The 17951-nt window shown below is 38.0% G+C and overlaps 1 protein-coding gene across 3 annotated transcripts; it reads left to right on the plus strand.

Annotated features, from left to right (window-relative positions):
• Positions 1–2230: 2230 nt before the first annotated feature.
• Positions 2231–16351, plus strand: LOC311081679 (uncharacterized protein). Of its 3 annotated transcripts, XR_014605965.1 has the most exons (4): positions 2231–2299; positions 5499–5655; positions 14350–15752; positions 15972–16351. XR_014605965.1 is itself a non-coding variant. In XM_084112297.1 (3 exons), the coding sequence occupies exons 2-3, from the start codon at positions 5571–5573 to the stop codon at positions 15522–15524; spliced, it is 1260 nt and encodes a 419-aa protein (XP_083968423.1). In that variant the 5' UTR covers positions 2231–2299; positions 5499–5570; the 3' UTR covers positions 15525–16351. The 3 variants fall into 3 exon arrangements, 2 of the variants coding, with proteins under 2 accessions (XP_083968423.1, XP_083968424.1); XM_084112297.1 differs by having other exon boundaries at positions 14350–16351; XM_084112298.1 differs by lacking the exon at positions 2231–2299 and adding an exon at positions 8740–8923 and having other exon boundaries at positions 5519–5655; positions 14350–16351.
• Positions 16352–17951: the final 1600 nt, after the last annotated feature.

Below are 17951 nucleotides of genomic sequence, written 5' to 3' on the forward strand. Positions count from 1 at the left end.
GCATAAGAAGGGACACATGGAATGATGGAGAAATGCAAAGATTTGAGGGTAGGTTTAATGCATACCTGTCAAGTATCCCGTTTTGGCCGGGAAAGTCCCGTATTTTACCCTTCTTTCCCGCCGTCCTCCCGTATTAGTATTTTCCCGTAAATCTCCCGTATTTTAACCTGCGTTATTAAAAAATAATAATACCCGGGCAGAGTTAAAAAAAAATACATTCCCAATCTGAACTCTACTGTAGGTGGCAGTTGTCGCGAGGTTAGTGTGTGAGGTCAGATGATGAGTGATAACGCGAAAAATAAAAAAATCAGAGACGGATGGCACTCCTGCCAAAAACCCAAAACCCTCATGTAAATACCGCGATCAGTGGGACAGCGAATTTACTTTTCTGAAGAGGAGCAAGGTGGGGGACAGTCACGCGTTTTGTAACTGCGACTTTAGCATCTCACACGGGGGAAGGAATGATGTAGCCTATGTCAACACGAGAAATCCGCCAAGACAAGCCAGCCCCACGTCCAGGACATTGGCTGCATCTGACACCTGGTACAGCTGGCTACTGGATGTGGCATCAGAGCAGCCCAGGTACCAGTGGAAGACTATGGGAGATACACATAGTTCGAATTACAGGGGGTACTATACCCCCAATGAAGACCCAGTACCCCCCAAAGGGACAGAAATATCAGTTTTGGAGGGGGGTCAGATAATTTTTCTGATATTGTGAAAAAAATATAATTATTGTTACAATACAAGTCAACTCCTATTTCCACTGTAGGAACATTTTAATGTAAAGCGATGAGAACGACTTCAACTTCTCAAGCAAGTCGAGGATGTCAATGTCAATGTTGAATGACAATGTTGACAATGTTGAATGTCAATGTTGAAAATCGAGTGTCAATGTTGAATGACAAAACGCTAGTTTCATAAAGTATCATTCTTTTCAACATTCCTTATTTGTATATTCAAAAATATTTAAAATAATCTAATTTAATAGTTATAAATTTTCAATGTAAATTATTTAATTTTATTGGTAACAATAGTGTCTAATTATTTTAAATGAATATATTTATCAAATTTAAGAATTTGAAATGAAACATGGAGCATACATTTAATAAAATTATGGGAAAATGCCCTTTATAAAGGTACAAAAAATTATTCTGAGTGTTTTCAAACAGTGATGTAATGAAATATTGACAATTTATGCTTGAAGGGAGTAAAGCCTCTGTTTAGGCTATTAAGGAAATGTAATTTTGCCAAAAGAAAAACTATTATTTTAAATAAATGTTCATTTTAAATCAGCTTACTTCAGTGTGATATGTTACCATATTATCATGCTTAATACTGAGAATTTGAATAATTGTAATGTGATGATCAGATGCAGATAGCTAAATCAAAGAATATAGGCGGTTTGCGGGTGGATTATCTATTTTTAACAGTGGATTCGGGTGACTCAAAGTGCACCAGATTAATTAATCAAATTTACAAAATTTTCTTCCGGGGGGGCATGCCCACGGACCCCCCTAGAGATACCCAAGCTCCACCAACAAAAAAATATGGGAAACACATTAGGCTATATGATGATCTACAAAAAAATAAATACACATGTAATTATCTTAGAATTAAAATACATTATTATGATTTTACCACCTCTGCCTCGTTTTGAGCCAGGAAAAACCCTGAAATAGGCAATAGGCTTCTTGTAAAGGTAGTACTTTTACTAGTAATATGGTATTTCAGTGCACTTAACTTCTAAATTGTAGTTTACAAGTGGTTGACAAGTGGTGATTTTAGCTTTCTTGTACACCTGTCTTAAAATGTAAGGGATACTGGAGGTTGGTTGGGGTGGTGGGACTGCTCGCGGTGGGTGCTGGAAAATTTCCCTTATTTTCAAATCCAAAACTTGACAGGTATGGTTTAATGCAATTTACCAAATAAACCAAATAAAGTTGAAATATGATTTTATTTATTGACATTATATTCTGGGGAAAAACTAATATGGAATAAGATGGATATATTGTGATACTGATTCACTTTTATTTAATATATTAAACCACACATTTTATTGTGATCTACATTTTTTTCAATGAGTTTGACATTTTTAAACATTGTTTCCCATTTTTTTCTCTCTCTATTTTATCCATGATTGAGACAATCACAAATGCTCTGACAGATGCCTTTATTTTTATCTAATTTTAATTAGTTTTTTTATGCGTGTGAACGGAACTTTTATTTTGGTGTGTTAGTATTGCGTCATAAGGCTGCGCCGCGCTCGGCATCTGGTGATTCTGCTGAAGGGATTCAGGTTTGTGTTTTTAATCATTTGAAGTGTTTACACCAATACAACCCGGTCGTACAATTACATAGAGAACTTAGAAGTGAAATAATTATTTCTGAATGTAACATTGCAATGTATATAATAGTATTAATGGACATTGTTTTGCATGAGTAAAGCGCATGAATAACAGAAAAGCTGCGTCTCAGTTTGCTCCCCATATCGTCAATCAGTTTATCGTATAAATGAATTCAGTCACTAGCCAGGTTTCCATCCTTGTTAAGGATTTTCTGCGACAAACATTTTTGCGCTTCAAAATGTTTATGTAAATGCCATTTATGACATTGATGTTATTTCTCTTGTATTCTTTTACCATTTAACATTAGCACATACATTCTATATCGATACTTCAAATGTTAGCAGTAGTTTGGGAACAATTTTTGGCAAGAAAATCTGCTTTAACGCAAATAAATATGTTGTCACGACAGATTTAGCCTGTTACATGTGTTCGTGTTTTTGCTCCCGGTAAAGGTTCGTTTCTCTGTAGTTTAAATGTGCATTGATAATCTATTATTATTATATTATTAAACTGTATCGAAAATAATTTTCATACTGTTGGTATTTGTTAAAAACAAGATTATCCTAATTAATTATCCTAACATCTTAAAGATCATTCATTATTTTTGGAACTTTGTCTAGCATTTTCTTCCTGATTAGGCTAATGTACGAAAATTATTGAAATTAAGTTTTAAATTGTCAATAAGTTAAATTAAAGGGTCACGACACCCCCCTCTTTCAGCTCAAGTCTAGCTCACAATCTTTTTGAAAAATGCAGAGCCATAGAGAGAAAAGAGTTGCGACACTCCCATAGACCTCCGTTGTAAAAAATGGCGGCGCTTTCAACCGCCTACTTCCGGGATTTGAAGATCGGAATAGTTTCAAACACTGTCATTTGGGCGTTGGACACCATTCACTTACATTGCTGCGCGTCGAGTTGTTCCAGAGTTAAGTTGCTGAAATATCGACCTCTTTTGAATTGTCAACTGTCTATATTGTTTCAGAGGCCCTTTGCGATGCTTATACTGGTCTTCATTTGTACATGCACAGCGTAATTATTTATATTTTATGTTGGTTGTTTCAACCAATTTTCAAGCACTGCCTGCTAGCTAGTTAGCTAGCGTGACTTCGTCAGCTAAGAGTTCGGTAATGAATCGCTGCCACCTTCATAGCAACTTTTATTTAATTAAATTTTTTGGGATATACTAACTTTTCATTATGTTTTATTGTCTTGAGTGAAGCGGCTTGTGAAAACAATGCTGGACCTCTAGGATTGTTATGGCCATCACCAGTCCTGTCTGTTTCACCTGCCCCTGGTTTTTGTTTTTCTTGTTCACACACACTCACACAAGCACATTTTTGTTGTCTGTCATTGTTTAATAAAAAAATGTTTATTTGAAAACCTTCATTTGTATCAGCCATGCTTAAATTCGTTTTTAATCTGTTATAGTTTTGATAATGTGTATGGCTTAATCTTAAAATAATATTCTTAGTCTTAACATGATCATGTTTCACGTTGTGGTCCTGGGGGTGGCCACTTTCATCAGAAGAAGTGAGCTATAGCTTCTAAGCGATTTCTGAACGGACCGCCACGGCAGACCTCTTTGCGTGATCACGAAGGTACAAGGTCTAATGGCTGAATCCAAATTTATAAACAAAATCACGGGAATCAATAGCCTAATACAGCCCAGTTGTGCTAAAATAAATATCATGAGACGTCCATCATCAGATGAATGATATGGAAAAGTTAAGTTAGAGCCACTAAAGCCAGTGCTACTACCCATGCGAACATGAACACTAAGCTTTTCCCTCCAAAAATATAGCCTAAAACTTATCTCCAAATGCAAAACTGACATTAACAAAGTGCAATAATGCAATAACAGCTGAAAAAGTACTTGGGTGTGTGTTTTATTTTATATTTACCGTTCAGTAATGCAATCGCTGCTGTCTGTCCCATAGAAGAACATGACAGCCAGCGTATGTTTTGGAACTATTGGGGCTTACATGAACCACGTGACAGCCATAGCGGCGACATCAAAGAGTGTCGCAACTCTTTCTCTCTATGGCTCTGGAAAAATGCAACTTAATTGGGCGTGGTGGCTGTGAGAAGAAGGGAGGGGAGAGGGTGTGGTATGGCACGGCAGGGGAGAGGGGAGGGGGGAAACTGTCATCGACTGTCACTAAAAATCAGTGGTAAAACGTGAGGAAATGCTAGATTTTTTTATAGCTGGCAAAGTTATAGTCTAATGAAATACACTGACACCTTATAATTGTATTTAAAACATATAAATGCACATGTATATGTATAATTATGTCATTATAAAATATATATTTGTTTATATACACACTATAAATGCATATATTTGAAAATAAATAAAAAAATCGCTTAAAAAAAAAAAGTTCAGTAGCCTACATAGCCTAGATCTACGCGCCCCCTAAACCCACATAATAAAGATGTACAGTGACATAGAAATTTGCACAAATTAAGCATACGTTCCATACAATTGAGGTATTATCGAAATATCTAAATTTTAATAACGAGTGATTTAACAGAAGGCAAGTAAAACGGTCAGGGTTACATTTTAGACACACACACACACACACACACACCTCTGAAGCGATAGAAAAGTCCTCGGGACCGCATCACTCGCAAGACGAAACCTGCATTGGTGTACAAGGCCGAAGTCCACCATTCTCCCGTTGAATGGTTGCTACACACTAGGGCTGGGCGATTTAAATCGTGAGATTGTTATGCGCATCTCGTCAGTAAAGCCGGTTCCTTGATTAGTAGCAAATCGCCATCACCTGCTTTCAGATGGAGCGGCATTTACTACAAAGAGCCGTAGTTAACTGACAAGCTGAGCCATATCGCATTAAAAATCGCAGGCGATACGTCTATCATTAACGATAATTTACATGTAATGTACAAAATTCAATAATAAATTCAATAATATATAGAATAACTAAACAAACTGCTTGTATATTTTATGCTCTTAATTTGTAGTGCTAGTTTAGTGTGTGTTTAGTCTAATCAGATCATTTAAGTCCATTAACTCTCACTCTCTGACTCTCTTACCAGTGAACTGAACTACTGAACTAGATCTGATTGAGACGCACTCAGATAATTAGTTTGCATTTATTTTCTTCCTTTATTTTTTCTCATCTAAAACAGGACAAAGTATCCAAACACACAGAAAAACTCCTGATGAAGCGACTGAGATCCATGTGACACACTATTATAAAGATGGCGCTTATTAAAGAGGAGAGTGAAGACGTGAAGATTGAAGAAACATTCAGAGTGAAACATGAAGAAACTGAGGAACAAACAGGTCAGTTTCATTCTCAAAGCTGAACTCAGCCATCTGATCCTTATTTAAATGTCCAGCTCTACAGAAATGAGTGATATATTTTGAAGAATCACTGAGAGCGAATTTACATTCTATTCCATAACATGTCAAATGAAATCTTATGTATCATAGAAATAGTCTTTCTATGGTCCTCACCTCCACGAGTTTGATGAATTGACATGAAAATTGAAGGGTTAGTTCACCCAAAAATGAAAATTGTCATTTAATCCCCTTCCAAAACCAAATGAAGAACACAAATTAAGATATTTTAAATGAAATCTGAGAGCTTTCTGTCCATCCATTGACAGCTACGCAACTACCACTTTGATGCTTCAAAAAGTTCATAAAGAGATTGTTAAATGAATCCATATGAATTGAGCGGAAGAACAGACATGATCATAATATGATGAATTGAATTTAGTCTTTTGTTCACATAGTATAGGCTAAACATTCATCCACTCACACATCAGTTGTGGTGAACAGTAAAGCATGTTCGCTTGACGTGCGAGAACCAATGGGGTTCATTCTTGTGTGTTACGCAACGCGTTTAACATCGTAATATACATCTTATACATAATTTACCCGCTATATTGCTCAATATACCCGATTTTCCATACATGCTAAAGGCCGCCGGCACACACATATATATATATATATATATATATATATATATATATATATATATATATATATATATATATTAATTATAATTATTAATTATGTTATGTTTTTCACTCTTGATGTTTTAGAGTTTCACCCCTTCATTGCTGAGCACTTTTTTTCTGCATCGTGGCCGATTTGTAGAGAATTTTTGTGTTTTTGTCAATTTCCCATTCATTTCCTATGGGGGTCATTTTTGACCGAAGACCAAAATCGTGACTAATATTTTTACGACCACTTAGCATGCTCGGATCATGAACTCAATTTTTTTGTGTGTTCACATACCTAATGCCAGAAAAGTCACCAAGTTTCGTAACATTCCGATTAAGCTGTGATTTTTAAAAACCATCAGAGGGTTAAGCTCAGGTCGGTGAAGGCTCTTTAGCAAACCCTGGTCTAACTTACCTAGCCCTGTACTCACTGTGGGATTAATGCAGAACATGTACTGTATATATAAAGTACGTGGGAACTTACTATTTCGCCTATAGCTAATCCATTTTGTAAGCCATAATCCGTTTCTCGTGAAGAATGTAGATGAAGTAGCCTATACATCTGATTTGGCGATTGAAACACGATGTGTAAATTAACGTTATTCCCCTCAGATGGATAGCTAGATAGATATCAGGGGCCGTATTACAGGAAGAGTCTAAGATAGGATTTTCCCCAATTGGTATTACCGAAGCAAATACTAAATAACTTTAGGAATCCTATCTTGCTTCATCCTATGTTATTTCAGGTTAGGAAATCCTAACATCGCTAGCATCAACTTTTCTGTCTGATACCTATAGCAACCGATGTCACTTTTCTCATCTCGCGAGCTAAACGGCTTTTAATCGCTGTTTTGCCGCCGTTTTTTTAATGAAACATACACTGAAAATGGAGAATTAACAACAACTCATTCATTGTTTCATTCCTATCACTGAACTTCAAGTCAGATGACTATGGTGCGTTCACACCGGACGCAAATAGCATGTCAGGCGCGAGTGATTTCTATGTTAAGTCAATGCAAAGATGCGTTAAGCGCGTAAAAAATCCCTGCGGCACGGCGTGGTAGACGCGAATACGCCTCATTCGCGCGTGAATGGCGCGAATTGAGCGTCTGGCTGATTGCTTGATTAACATTATTACAATGTATTCCTATGTAACTCTGATATGTAGCCTATATATATATATATAAGGTCCTCGAATGTGTTTGAATATTTCACCAGCATCAGCCTTTTCACAGTTTCTATCACTCCGCTACGAACCCCCTAACTCCCCTAACTACCTCACATTTGAATGTGTGTCTGTGTGCTAATATGGGCTGGTGTGGCTACAGTGCCAGGACTGAATTTTTTAACCAGTCTGCCCCCTGCATATAGGCCTAAAATTTACATTATTCTCTGTATCGAATCATGTTATCTTGTTACCCAGCCCCTGATGTTTCGGGCTCAGTCCCTGGTGTTTTTAAAACCTAGAAACGCCCCTGCTTGCCGTATACTATTCTTTGAAATGACAGCGGGCAGCTCGGTGTAATTGTCCTCTAAACCATCAGGAATCAGCAGTGAGAAGAAGTAAATAAGGTACACTCGTGAATGTTTATTTTAGAACAACTCTTTAGTACAAAAGAATCGTGTAAGCAGTAAACCTTGAGATTATTAGGCTACTTGTGACATTAGAAAAAAAAAACCTGGATATGATAACGTAACCTACAACTTGATTAATGTTATCTTACATATTTTCTAAACATTCCACAGTTTCAGCTGCTGTTGAGGATCTTGAACACTTATTCCAAAGTGCATTGCACTTGCCAAACGTTGAGTAGTATAATTTCTTGTACGCGTCATTGGACACTGCCTTGGTGGCATCGGCAGTGGCTATTAGGTTAAGAATGTGGCATGCACAACGCTGGTGCTTCGGGAGCTGGAACTCAAAACCATCATCCTCATCCAAAAGTGAAGATAGATCGACAAACTCCACCTCCTCCTCATCTTTGTCTGCTTCTTCTTCCTCCTCCTCTTCCTCCTGAACTAGAGCACCAGCATTGTTATTTCCATCTTCAACGAAGATTTTGAAGGCTTTAATGAAGTTGGAGCCATTGTCTGTTGTTGTTCTGACTATCTTCCCCCAAATGTCATACTCAGCATGGATATCATTAAGTGCATTTGCCAGAAGGTCGAAAGTGTGAGAGCCTCTTAATCTTTTACAGGCCAGGGCCACTGAGCACCTTTTTAAACTTTCGGGGTCCAGCCAGTGAGCCGTGACCCCAATGAAACTACGTCGCCTGGCTGACCAGCAGTCAGTGGTTGTCGCAATGTGGTCAACAGTTTTCATGGCCTCAATAATCTTGATCTTCATCTGTTTGGCAGCATCATCAATCATAGATGTGAGTGTGATTCTTGTCATTATTTTGCTATTTGGCACTAGGTCTAACATAAAATCTCAGAAGGCTACTTGCTCTACAATGTTGAAAGGCTGAAGTCCTCGGACAACATACTTCATGATTGCCTCGTCGATGGATCTCTGGGGCATCATGGTCCAGCTACCCATTAATGTGGCCTGCTTGATGGAAGGGGAGGGAATCACAGTCTTCTTCTTTCGCTTTGCAGATGTGAGTTCCTCGTATCTACTCAAGTGGCAGTCATGCTTGCTCTGAAAAGAGAGAAAAAAATATATAGTTTTACCTTCACAGAATTATAACGTGAGCAACATTATAGGTGAGTGTATTGTGTAATAACTGCTGTGACTATTGATAAAAGCAAAATTAATTCAAAGTCAGTTATCCACCATAATTCTATATAAAAAAATTGAAGCAAGTTTTTTTTTTCTGTTTTCACCTCACTCCAGTCTAAACTAAGCTAAATTATTTTTTTAGGTAATTTTTCTACACATTGTCATATAAATAACCTGAAAATACTGTAGTTCATTAAGATTAAATCTTGCTAACCACTCTTACTAAAAAAAAATGGGGTAAGCACACTTATATTCTCATTTCAAGAGGTGTTCTGAGTAAATTATTTTTTTGTAACACTTTACAATATGGTTTGATTTGTTAACATTACATTAGTTAATGTATTAGACTAATAACTAACATGAACTAACCATGATCAATACATTTGTTACTGTATTAATCTTAGTTAATAAAAATACAGCTGTTCATTGTTTGTAATGTTACTTCACAGTGCACATTAACTATGTAAACAAATTTGAGAGCAAGACAGCGCTCGTTTTGTTTTAAGACGGTGAATGCGCGCGGCTGGGGCTCTCTCTCCCTCTCTCTCTCTCTCTCATTCAGAGTGACGCAGCCTTTATGATAGCCAGCTAGGTAACGTTAAGTGAACACCGCAGCATGTCACTAGTTAGCAAAAGGCCTTACTGATAGCTCAAGCTGGTGTGATTTGTGATGATATTTGTAACTTACCTTGATATGTTTCTTCAAATTCGATGGTGAATTTTTGAAGGCCATTATTTCACAACCTTTCGGGCGGCAGAGTAAGCACTTCATTCTATATGAATTATCTTTCACTCTGACATATAAGAACATGGACTCTAAGTAGGGCCAGGGTTGGTCTCCTTCCTCACTCTCACAGTCACGATCACTTGAAGATAAAGGGGTGGAAGGTGTTGTTGTTGGTTCTTCCATCTTTCTAGCTGATCAAAAGTCAGAACGGGAGGACGTGCGGTCTTCTTAATCGCTTGATTCGCTCTATGATGTGCCAGCTTCATCAAACCTGGTGACAGAGCCATCTACCGCTCTGGCAGTGGTAATGTAGGTTTGGAATGGAATGATTCGTAACATTTTTATAATTGTAACGATTAACGCAGCACATAAAAAAATGATCGGAGTAAAAGTATTAAACTCATCGAAAATATGTACTGAAGTAAAAGTGGAAGTAGGAGAAAAAAAAGAATACTCTAGTAAAGTACAGATACAGCCTTTTAGTACTTAAAGGAGCATTTCACCCATGGGAACATTGATCTTTATTGAAAGTGGGTCATATATGTAGTCGAAATGTAAAATAAATTTTGAATTTGGTGCCTTCTTGACCGAGGAAAGAAAGAAAGTAACTTCAGGATGCATTTGTATGAAAGACAACAACTCCCACAATGCACCACATTGCACAGCTGCGCAAGCCACTCCCACTAATCCAGAACAGCATATGAATCACTCATCCGTCCATAAGCCTAGCTACCACCGGAGCTTGAAATTCATTTCACACACAATGTCTAACGTTAGTTAGTTGGCGAACTCATTAGTGAATTACTCCTCATTTGTATTTCTTTCGAAGTGGTGAATTATTGCATGGTAACGTTACCGGGATGTTCAGTCAGATGCGGTGCGAAACTAGGATGGTTCACAACACAAACGTCCGTGTCCTCGTCTGATTCAGAGATTTCGTCCAGGAGAAATTGTCATCGTTGAAATTCTTTGCCGCAGACAGACTCTATCTCTGTGTTCGTAGCGGTTCGTAGTTGCATAGTAAGATCACCGGCGCCACCAGTCCGCCCTAACTCGAGCCAGTCCGGGCTCCTCGTCCGCGGCAGGCAGGTCTTCTGCCTCGGCTGCTCTTCGCTATAATGCGGCTTGTAAAGGTAGCCACAAACACCTGATTCAAGCATCAGACTTCCGAAATCCTCTTCTTCTATATCATATTGAGTACTCTCCTCCGCTATTGTCATAACTTTATATCTGTCTCCACAGCGCCTGTTAGCTTAGCTTCACACAAGATGGAGGATATTGCTTTCAGTTTCAGAAAGTGAAGTCCCACCCACTGATCTGTAATAGGTCTGTAGCGTGAGCGGGTCCCGCCCCCTGGAATAATGAGGAGCTATTGTAGTCTCTACACTTTTCAATGAAATGTGACTTCCTGCTTATTATGACGCAAAATGATGATTTTTACGTCATAATAAGCAGGAAGTAAAACACTTAAATCCTTATTTCTCCCATCTCAGGGAAAAATGAATGAAAAATCCACCTTTATTATAATATATGACTGGGTTTCTAACAATACAAAGCTTAATGCAAATGGGTGAAGTCTCCCTTTAAGTACAGTAGTGAAGTAGTTCTACTTCGTTACTATACATCTCTGCTTTTAAAGGTCCCGTATTATGCCCCTTTTCACAAGATGTAAAATGAGTCTCTGATGTCCCCAGAGTGTGTATGTGAAGTTTCAGCTCAAAATACCCAACAGATCATTTTTTACAGCATGTTTAAATTGTCATTTTTTGGGGCACAGAAAAACGCGCTGTTTTAGTGTGTGCCCTTTAAATGCAAATGAGCTGCTGCTGGACGACCCAGGGGGCGGAGCCTCACGAGCTCACGCTCAGTCTCTCAGGACAATTTCATCTCACGGAATGATAACATCAGAAACTCTCAGTAACGGTGTTCATTTCGAGTCGGACAATAATGCCTACAGAGTCAGAGTGCTGTATAGAGATGAAACGGGTATAGTTTAGTAGTTTAATTACGGTTATTATAACGTATTTGTCATCTGCTTGTATGTATCCATTATTTATTAATAGCCTACAAGTCTGCTGTCTGAATGATGATCAAACATATACTGATGAGTTTAATAAAGTTTATTGTACATCACACAAAAGATGAAGCGTCAGTTTTACTTCAGAAAATCACCGTAAGAGCTGAGTAAACACAGTAAGTTATAAGAAGTGCGCAAGTACATGTACTTTATGTATAAACGAATTTCGGTAGAGTTGAGGGAGCATTCCTGTGGGCGGAGGTCATAGACTGTAAAAAAAGATGGACGACGCCCCTTCGCTCTCTTCCATTGATGAGAACTGAAGCCGCCAGTGTCCCGATATGGCGCTGACATATTGGAACTTGAGTCTGCGCAGTAGCGATCTCGGGACCAGACCTGCGCAGTAGTGAGCAGGAAGTAAAGCCGCGAAATCAACGCTCCGCCCTCACTCTCGCAGAATGCACTCAGGGAGAGAGGATTCTGCACACTTTTTTAAAAATTGATTGCAGTACGTCAAGAGGCTTGTTAAAATAAAGTAAATACAATCTCCTCAGTCCTCCGAAGATCCCGAAAAAATGTCCGTTGGTGCTTCAGTGACTACTTCGCTCAGAGAACCTGTCAATCACAGCTGTCAGTCATGACGTTACACCACCGCATCACGTAACTAACTAAAAAACAACTTATTTTTGAAACGGACACTTGAACTAACATCAGCGTGATAAAAACGACAGCAAAAGAAAGAAACCACCTTTGGTAAAAAGATATTTGAAGTGTAATTTAATTGTTTAGTTGGTCTCATGTCCCGTTGAATAACATGGGGAGGCGGGGCTTATGACCTATACTAGGACCAGTCACCGGGGGGCGATCGAGACGTTTTGGCTTCACTTTTCAGGGCTTGTGCGGCACGCTTGGCGGAGGTTAGTCAAAAAACCGGTTCTAGTGACGTCATTAAAGAAGGAAGTAGAGGGATGTAGTCCAAACGGGCCGTTCGATGTAGGCGAATTCTGTTAAATAAAATATCTCGCTTGGCATTGAACTTTGAGCTTTATAATTTTACAGATATTATTTATGCTCTAACAGCAACATTACACACTAACTAAAGTTTGAAACATGGGATCACGAAGAACGGGACCTTTAAGAAGAGGATCTATGACCTCTGGAAGCATCTTTGGAAGCAGTAGTTGGTTTAGTGTCTAACATACATTATTGATGATTTAACTTGTTTAGACAATTCTTCCTCTCCTATAGCAATGAATGAATTGAATTTTTCCTCAGGGACACTACAGTGCACTCTCTGATGTAATACTGTAGTCGACTGTTGTATGGTTATAAATTTCTCTCTAATATTATCAGTCTTGCAAGTAAAGAAGTTCATAAAGTCATTACTGCTGTGCTGTTGCAAAACGTCTGAATCTTAAGCTTTATTTTAAATTAATTTAAGTTAATTTAGCCACTGTATCAAATACCTAGGGTTGTTTGTTTTCTTCTAAGAAAATAGTAAAATAACCAGACCTAGCAGTTTTTTAAAGCCTCTCTGTATGCAATAATGCTTTCTTTTCACGAAATGCGAAGAACCTCTAGTTTTGTTTTATTCCAGCTGTGCTCGATCTGTCTGTGTTTTCACTGTTATACGGTAGGGGGGCGCTATGATATCTTCTAAAAGAGTACTGAATCTCCTGATAAAAACACATGTGAAGATGCACAAACAAACGATATCATATTTAAGCATATGTAAAATAATGCGTGTTTGGTTGCTCGAGTTTTCTGGGGTTTTTTTTTTTTTTTTTAGGCAAAGGGTCTGTTCTTTCTTTTGACACATTGCATGTTCAGAAATTCATACAACAAAATATTCTGGGGAACATGAACATTTTGCGAAAATGATCAAAAAGGCTGTCTTTTTTTTTAACGCTGGGGGAGAAAGAGCTAAGTACTCATGATTTTCAGCCTTTCAAAGCTTTGTGTATTAAGCAGAATTTTCCAATTGATACATTGTAACAGTACATGCCTTGAGATCAAGCATCTTATGTTCAGAGGGTTTTGGTCCAATAATTAATTCTTCTGTTTTGGCAGAATTGAATTGAAGAAAAGGACTAGTTATCCCTTCTTTTGTGTCATTTACACTCTGCTATCATGGAGAATTAAGAAGTTTTGTCTGGTTTTGAGGAAATGCAAAACTGAGTATCACGGGCATAACAAATAAAAATAATATCTCTCGGGAAGCAGGGAGAAAAGCAGAGGACCTAATACTGAGCCCTGTGGTACTCCATAATTGTATTTTATAATATTTTAGACATAAATGGCAAATTTGAAATGGGTCTATATAATTATCTTCTCCTGGGCAAGGTTGGTTTTGTTTTTTGATAACTGACTGAACATTTTTAGTCTAGAGTTAACAATATTGTGAAGAGGTTTTGAGATTGCATGTAACACCTATCGTAGTAGCTTATTGCGTATAGTATCTAACATACGTGTTGCTGCTTTGATACTGTTGATTTTGATGTTTGTTGCTTTGTACCATTAATCTGGGCTTAATTTGTATTTGTCTCTTTTTTTGCCTTAGACTTGATGGCACTGAAAGAGGAGGATCAAGAACTGAATGAAACGGAAGAGAAAAACCAGTGTGACAAACAGGATGATCTTATTACTGAAAAAATATCATTTAGTTGCTCACAGACTGAAAATACTTTACGGAAAAGAGCAAATGGACGTGATTTGACCTGCCAACAGTGTGGAAAAAGTTTCAATAGAAAAGTACATCTTAAAGTCCACATGAGAATTCACACTGGAGAGAAGCCTCACACCTGCCAACAGTGTGGAATAAGTTTCACTCAAGAAGTAATCCTTAACAGGCACATAAGAATTCACACTGGAGAGAAGCCTTTTACCTGCAAACTGTGTGGAAATAGTTTCAGTAGGGAAGGAAGCCTCAAAAGCCACATGAGAATTCACACTGGAGAGAAGCCTTACATATGCCCTCAGTGTGGGAAATGTTTCACTCAAAAAGGACACCTTGAAAGCCACATGAGAAGTCACACCGGAGAGAAGCCTTACACCTGCAAACTGTGTGGAAATAGTTTTATTCAGAAAGGAAGCCTCAAATGCCACATGAGAATTCATACGGGAGAGAAGCCGTTTGCCTGCAAACTGTGTGAAAATAGTTTCAATCGAAAAGCAAGCCTTAAAAGCCACATGAGAATTCACACTGGAGAGCAGCCTTTCACATGCCCTCAATGTGGAAAGAGTTTTACACATAAACCAACTTTTAATAACCACATGAGAATTCACACTGGAGAGAAGCCTTTCTCCTGCAAACTGTGTGGAAAGGGTTTCATTCGAAAAGCAAGCCTTAAAAACCATGTGAGGACTCACACTGGAGAGCAGCCTTTCACGTGCCCCCAATGTGGGAGAGGTTTTACATATAAAACAACCTTTAATGCCCACATGAGAATTCATACTGGAGAGCAGCCTTACACCTGCCCTAAATGTGGAAGGAGTTTTAGACAAAAACCAACCTTTAATGCCCACATGAGAATTCATACTGGTGAACAGCCTTTCACATGCCCTCAATGTGGAAGGAGTTTTAGACAAAAAACAACTTTAAATACCCACATGAGAGTTCACACTGGAGAGAAGCCGTTCACCTGCCAACAGTGTGGAAAGAGTTTTACTGAAAACGGAAACCTTAAAAAACACATGAGAATTCACACTGGAGAGAAGCCTTTTACATGTGATTAGTGTGGAAAGAGTTTTGCATGTAAAGTAAACCTTGATTCACATTTTTGATCAGTGTAATAAAAAAATAAAACCCATTTTTGTTCATTTTGTGGCACTAGCCAATTTAAGTTAATTTCAGTTAATTTTTTATCAACTGAAGTTAATAGGGATTGTAGGTAATCCATGATTTGTGCAGGCCAGCTTGATCCCCGGATTGAAACGCATTGTGATTCGTGCATTAATTGCAAAGTTTAACCATCATAGAGTGTCTGTTTATCATTTGCATGTACTTTGAAGTCCTGTCAGTTTTAAGCATCATCCGCAAGAAGACTGGAACTCACACGTTGTTTTATGTCCGGACACAGCACGTGAACACCGAATTCAGTTCTCTTTCTCTTGAGCTTGAACGGACACTTGCACGCTAAATTAAGTCAAAATGCCCATCTCTGCGAGTGTCCTTGTAAACAGTTGGTCATGTGTTGTAAACAACTGAGAAAGAAAACGGATGCGTATCATTATATTAGATCCGTGCATTCGTCTTAAAGAGACAACAGCCTAATATCCGCAGCTGAGCAAGATACATTTTATTAATTTATTATTTAATTTATACAGTTAAGTTATTTTATATATTTTTTCTGTTTATCCAATATCGTGCAGCCCTACAAGATGGGCAGCAAAATACTAGGCTCTTTGTCCATTGGACATATGAATTGTCACCTGTAATGAAACCAATCATTTTCACCGTATGGAAGTGGGTCCCACCTTCAGAATATATGAAATATTGGGTATGAAAAGTTGTCTCTCTTGGTGTAATATTCTAAAAAATAAACTTGTTCTGTCGATCAGAATCTGTTGCCGGTTTATTATTAGTTTAAAACAGTGCGAGCGCAGTCAGCGCATCCAGACTGCAGACACTTTGAATTTGCGCATACAGAAAATGGCATTGCATCGGCAGCTGACTAGCAAAATACTGAAGCAAAGAAGTTTGTATTTAGAGTCAAAGATATAGAGACCAAATGTCTATAACCGCCCCTGGAAATGATACAATGTAAATGACAGATTATACATAAAATTATATACACTTTAAAATGCAATCAAATAATTCAGTGCAATAGTCATTATTTCATTCAGTGAGAGAATGCATAAACTGTCAATCAGGACTTGAATATGGCCACTCTTGGTGATATCTAGAAGCAGGTTCCAGCTAGCAGTCTCATTGCTGATCCTAGGTGTTTCTAGCCTATTAATTAGTCAAAAGCAAATAGTTATTGCAGCTCAACCCCCTCGTAAAAGTATTTGTTGCACAATCTGTTCAATATTTCACATCTGCGATCTCAATCTGCGATCACATATGCAATGTCTAATCCTGCTTACTTTTTGAAAATAGATATTGTTTAATTACTTGCCTCATAATGCATCCCCCAGACATGAACTGAACCAGTGGACTTATCTTCCTGATGCATATCGTTAGCCTCATAGCATAATTGCCTAAGTCATATTTCAATGTTTTTGGAAAACAAGAAAAAACTAAATTTTTAGAAATCACATTGTTATTTTTTATTGATATTATAACAGTACATTCAACCAGATGTGTGAACAAGTATGCAAAAAGAAAAAGACCCATCATCAATTGCCTAACAAATAAAAGTGACTTAGGCAGAATATGCCATGACTTAGGCATTTTTCTCTTACATATAAATACAAACATAACATAACAAAAGTTGTTTTACTTTCCTAAATATAACCAAGATGTGTAAATTGCCAACCTTAACCAAGTTGTTTCTTAATGTCTAACCTTAACCACTGTTTTCCTTTTCCACCCTTAATCGAAGTTCCACTCAGGTGCTGTCACGTCTCTGTTTGAGTTTAGTTCTGTGATTTAGTTTTCCCCTGTCTGTTCCATTAGTTAATCTGTCTCACCTGTGCCCTGTTAATCACCCCATTTATTATCTCGTTAATTTTGCCCCAGCTGTGTCTTATCTCTCTGATCTGTTTCCCAGTGTATTTTAGCCATGTGTTTTCTTTGAGTCTTTGTTGGGTCATTGTATTGTCTTCATTGTCACTAAGCCTGTGTAAGAGAGTTTTCCTAAATTCCAGAGTATTCCTGTAATCTGAGTTTTTGAATAAACCAGCTGCATTGAAATCCTGTCTCCTCGTTTTCAACCTGCAATACCCTGACAGAATGACCCAACCTTAAAAACTAAACAGAGTGTCTTTGGAGGAGTATGTGGAAAAATTCCTCGTCTACTATCAAGATGTGAGTAAAGATCTTGAAATTCTAAAGATGGCGTTTTGGAGCGGGTTGAGCAGTCCACTTGAACAGATGTTGCTGTTGGATGATCTTCATCTCCCCTTCACTGAGTTCATCGACCACACCCTGTGGGTGTGTGGCTCTTCCCTCACAGTGGGAGTCGTGGACGATCCTTTCATCCAGCCTGACCCTCTCGT

This window comes from Abramis brama, assembly GCF_963993115.1.
Source record: "Abramis brama genome assembly, chromosome: 4".
NCBI classification, from domain to species: Eukaryota; Metazoa; Chordata; class Actinopteri; order Cypriniformes; family Leuciscidae; genus Abramis; species Abramis brama.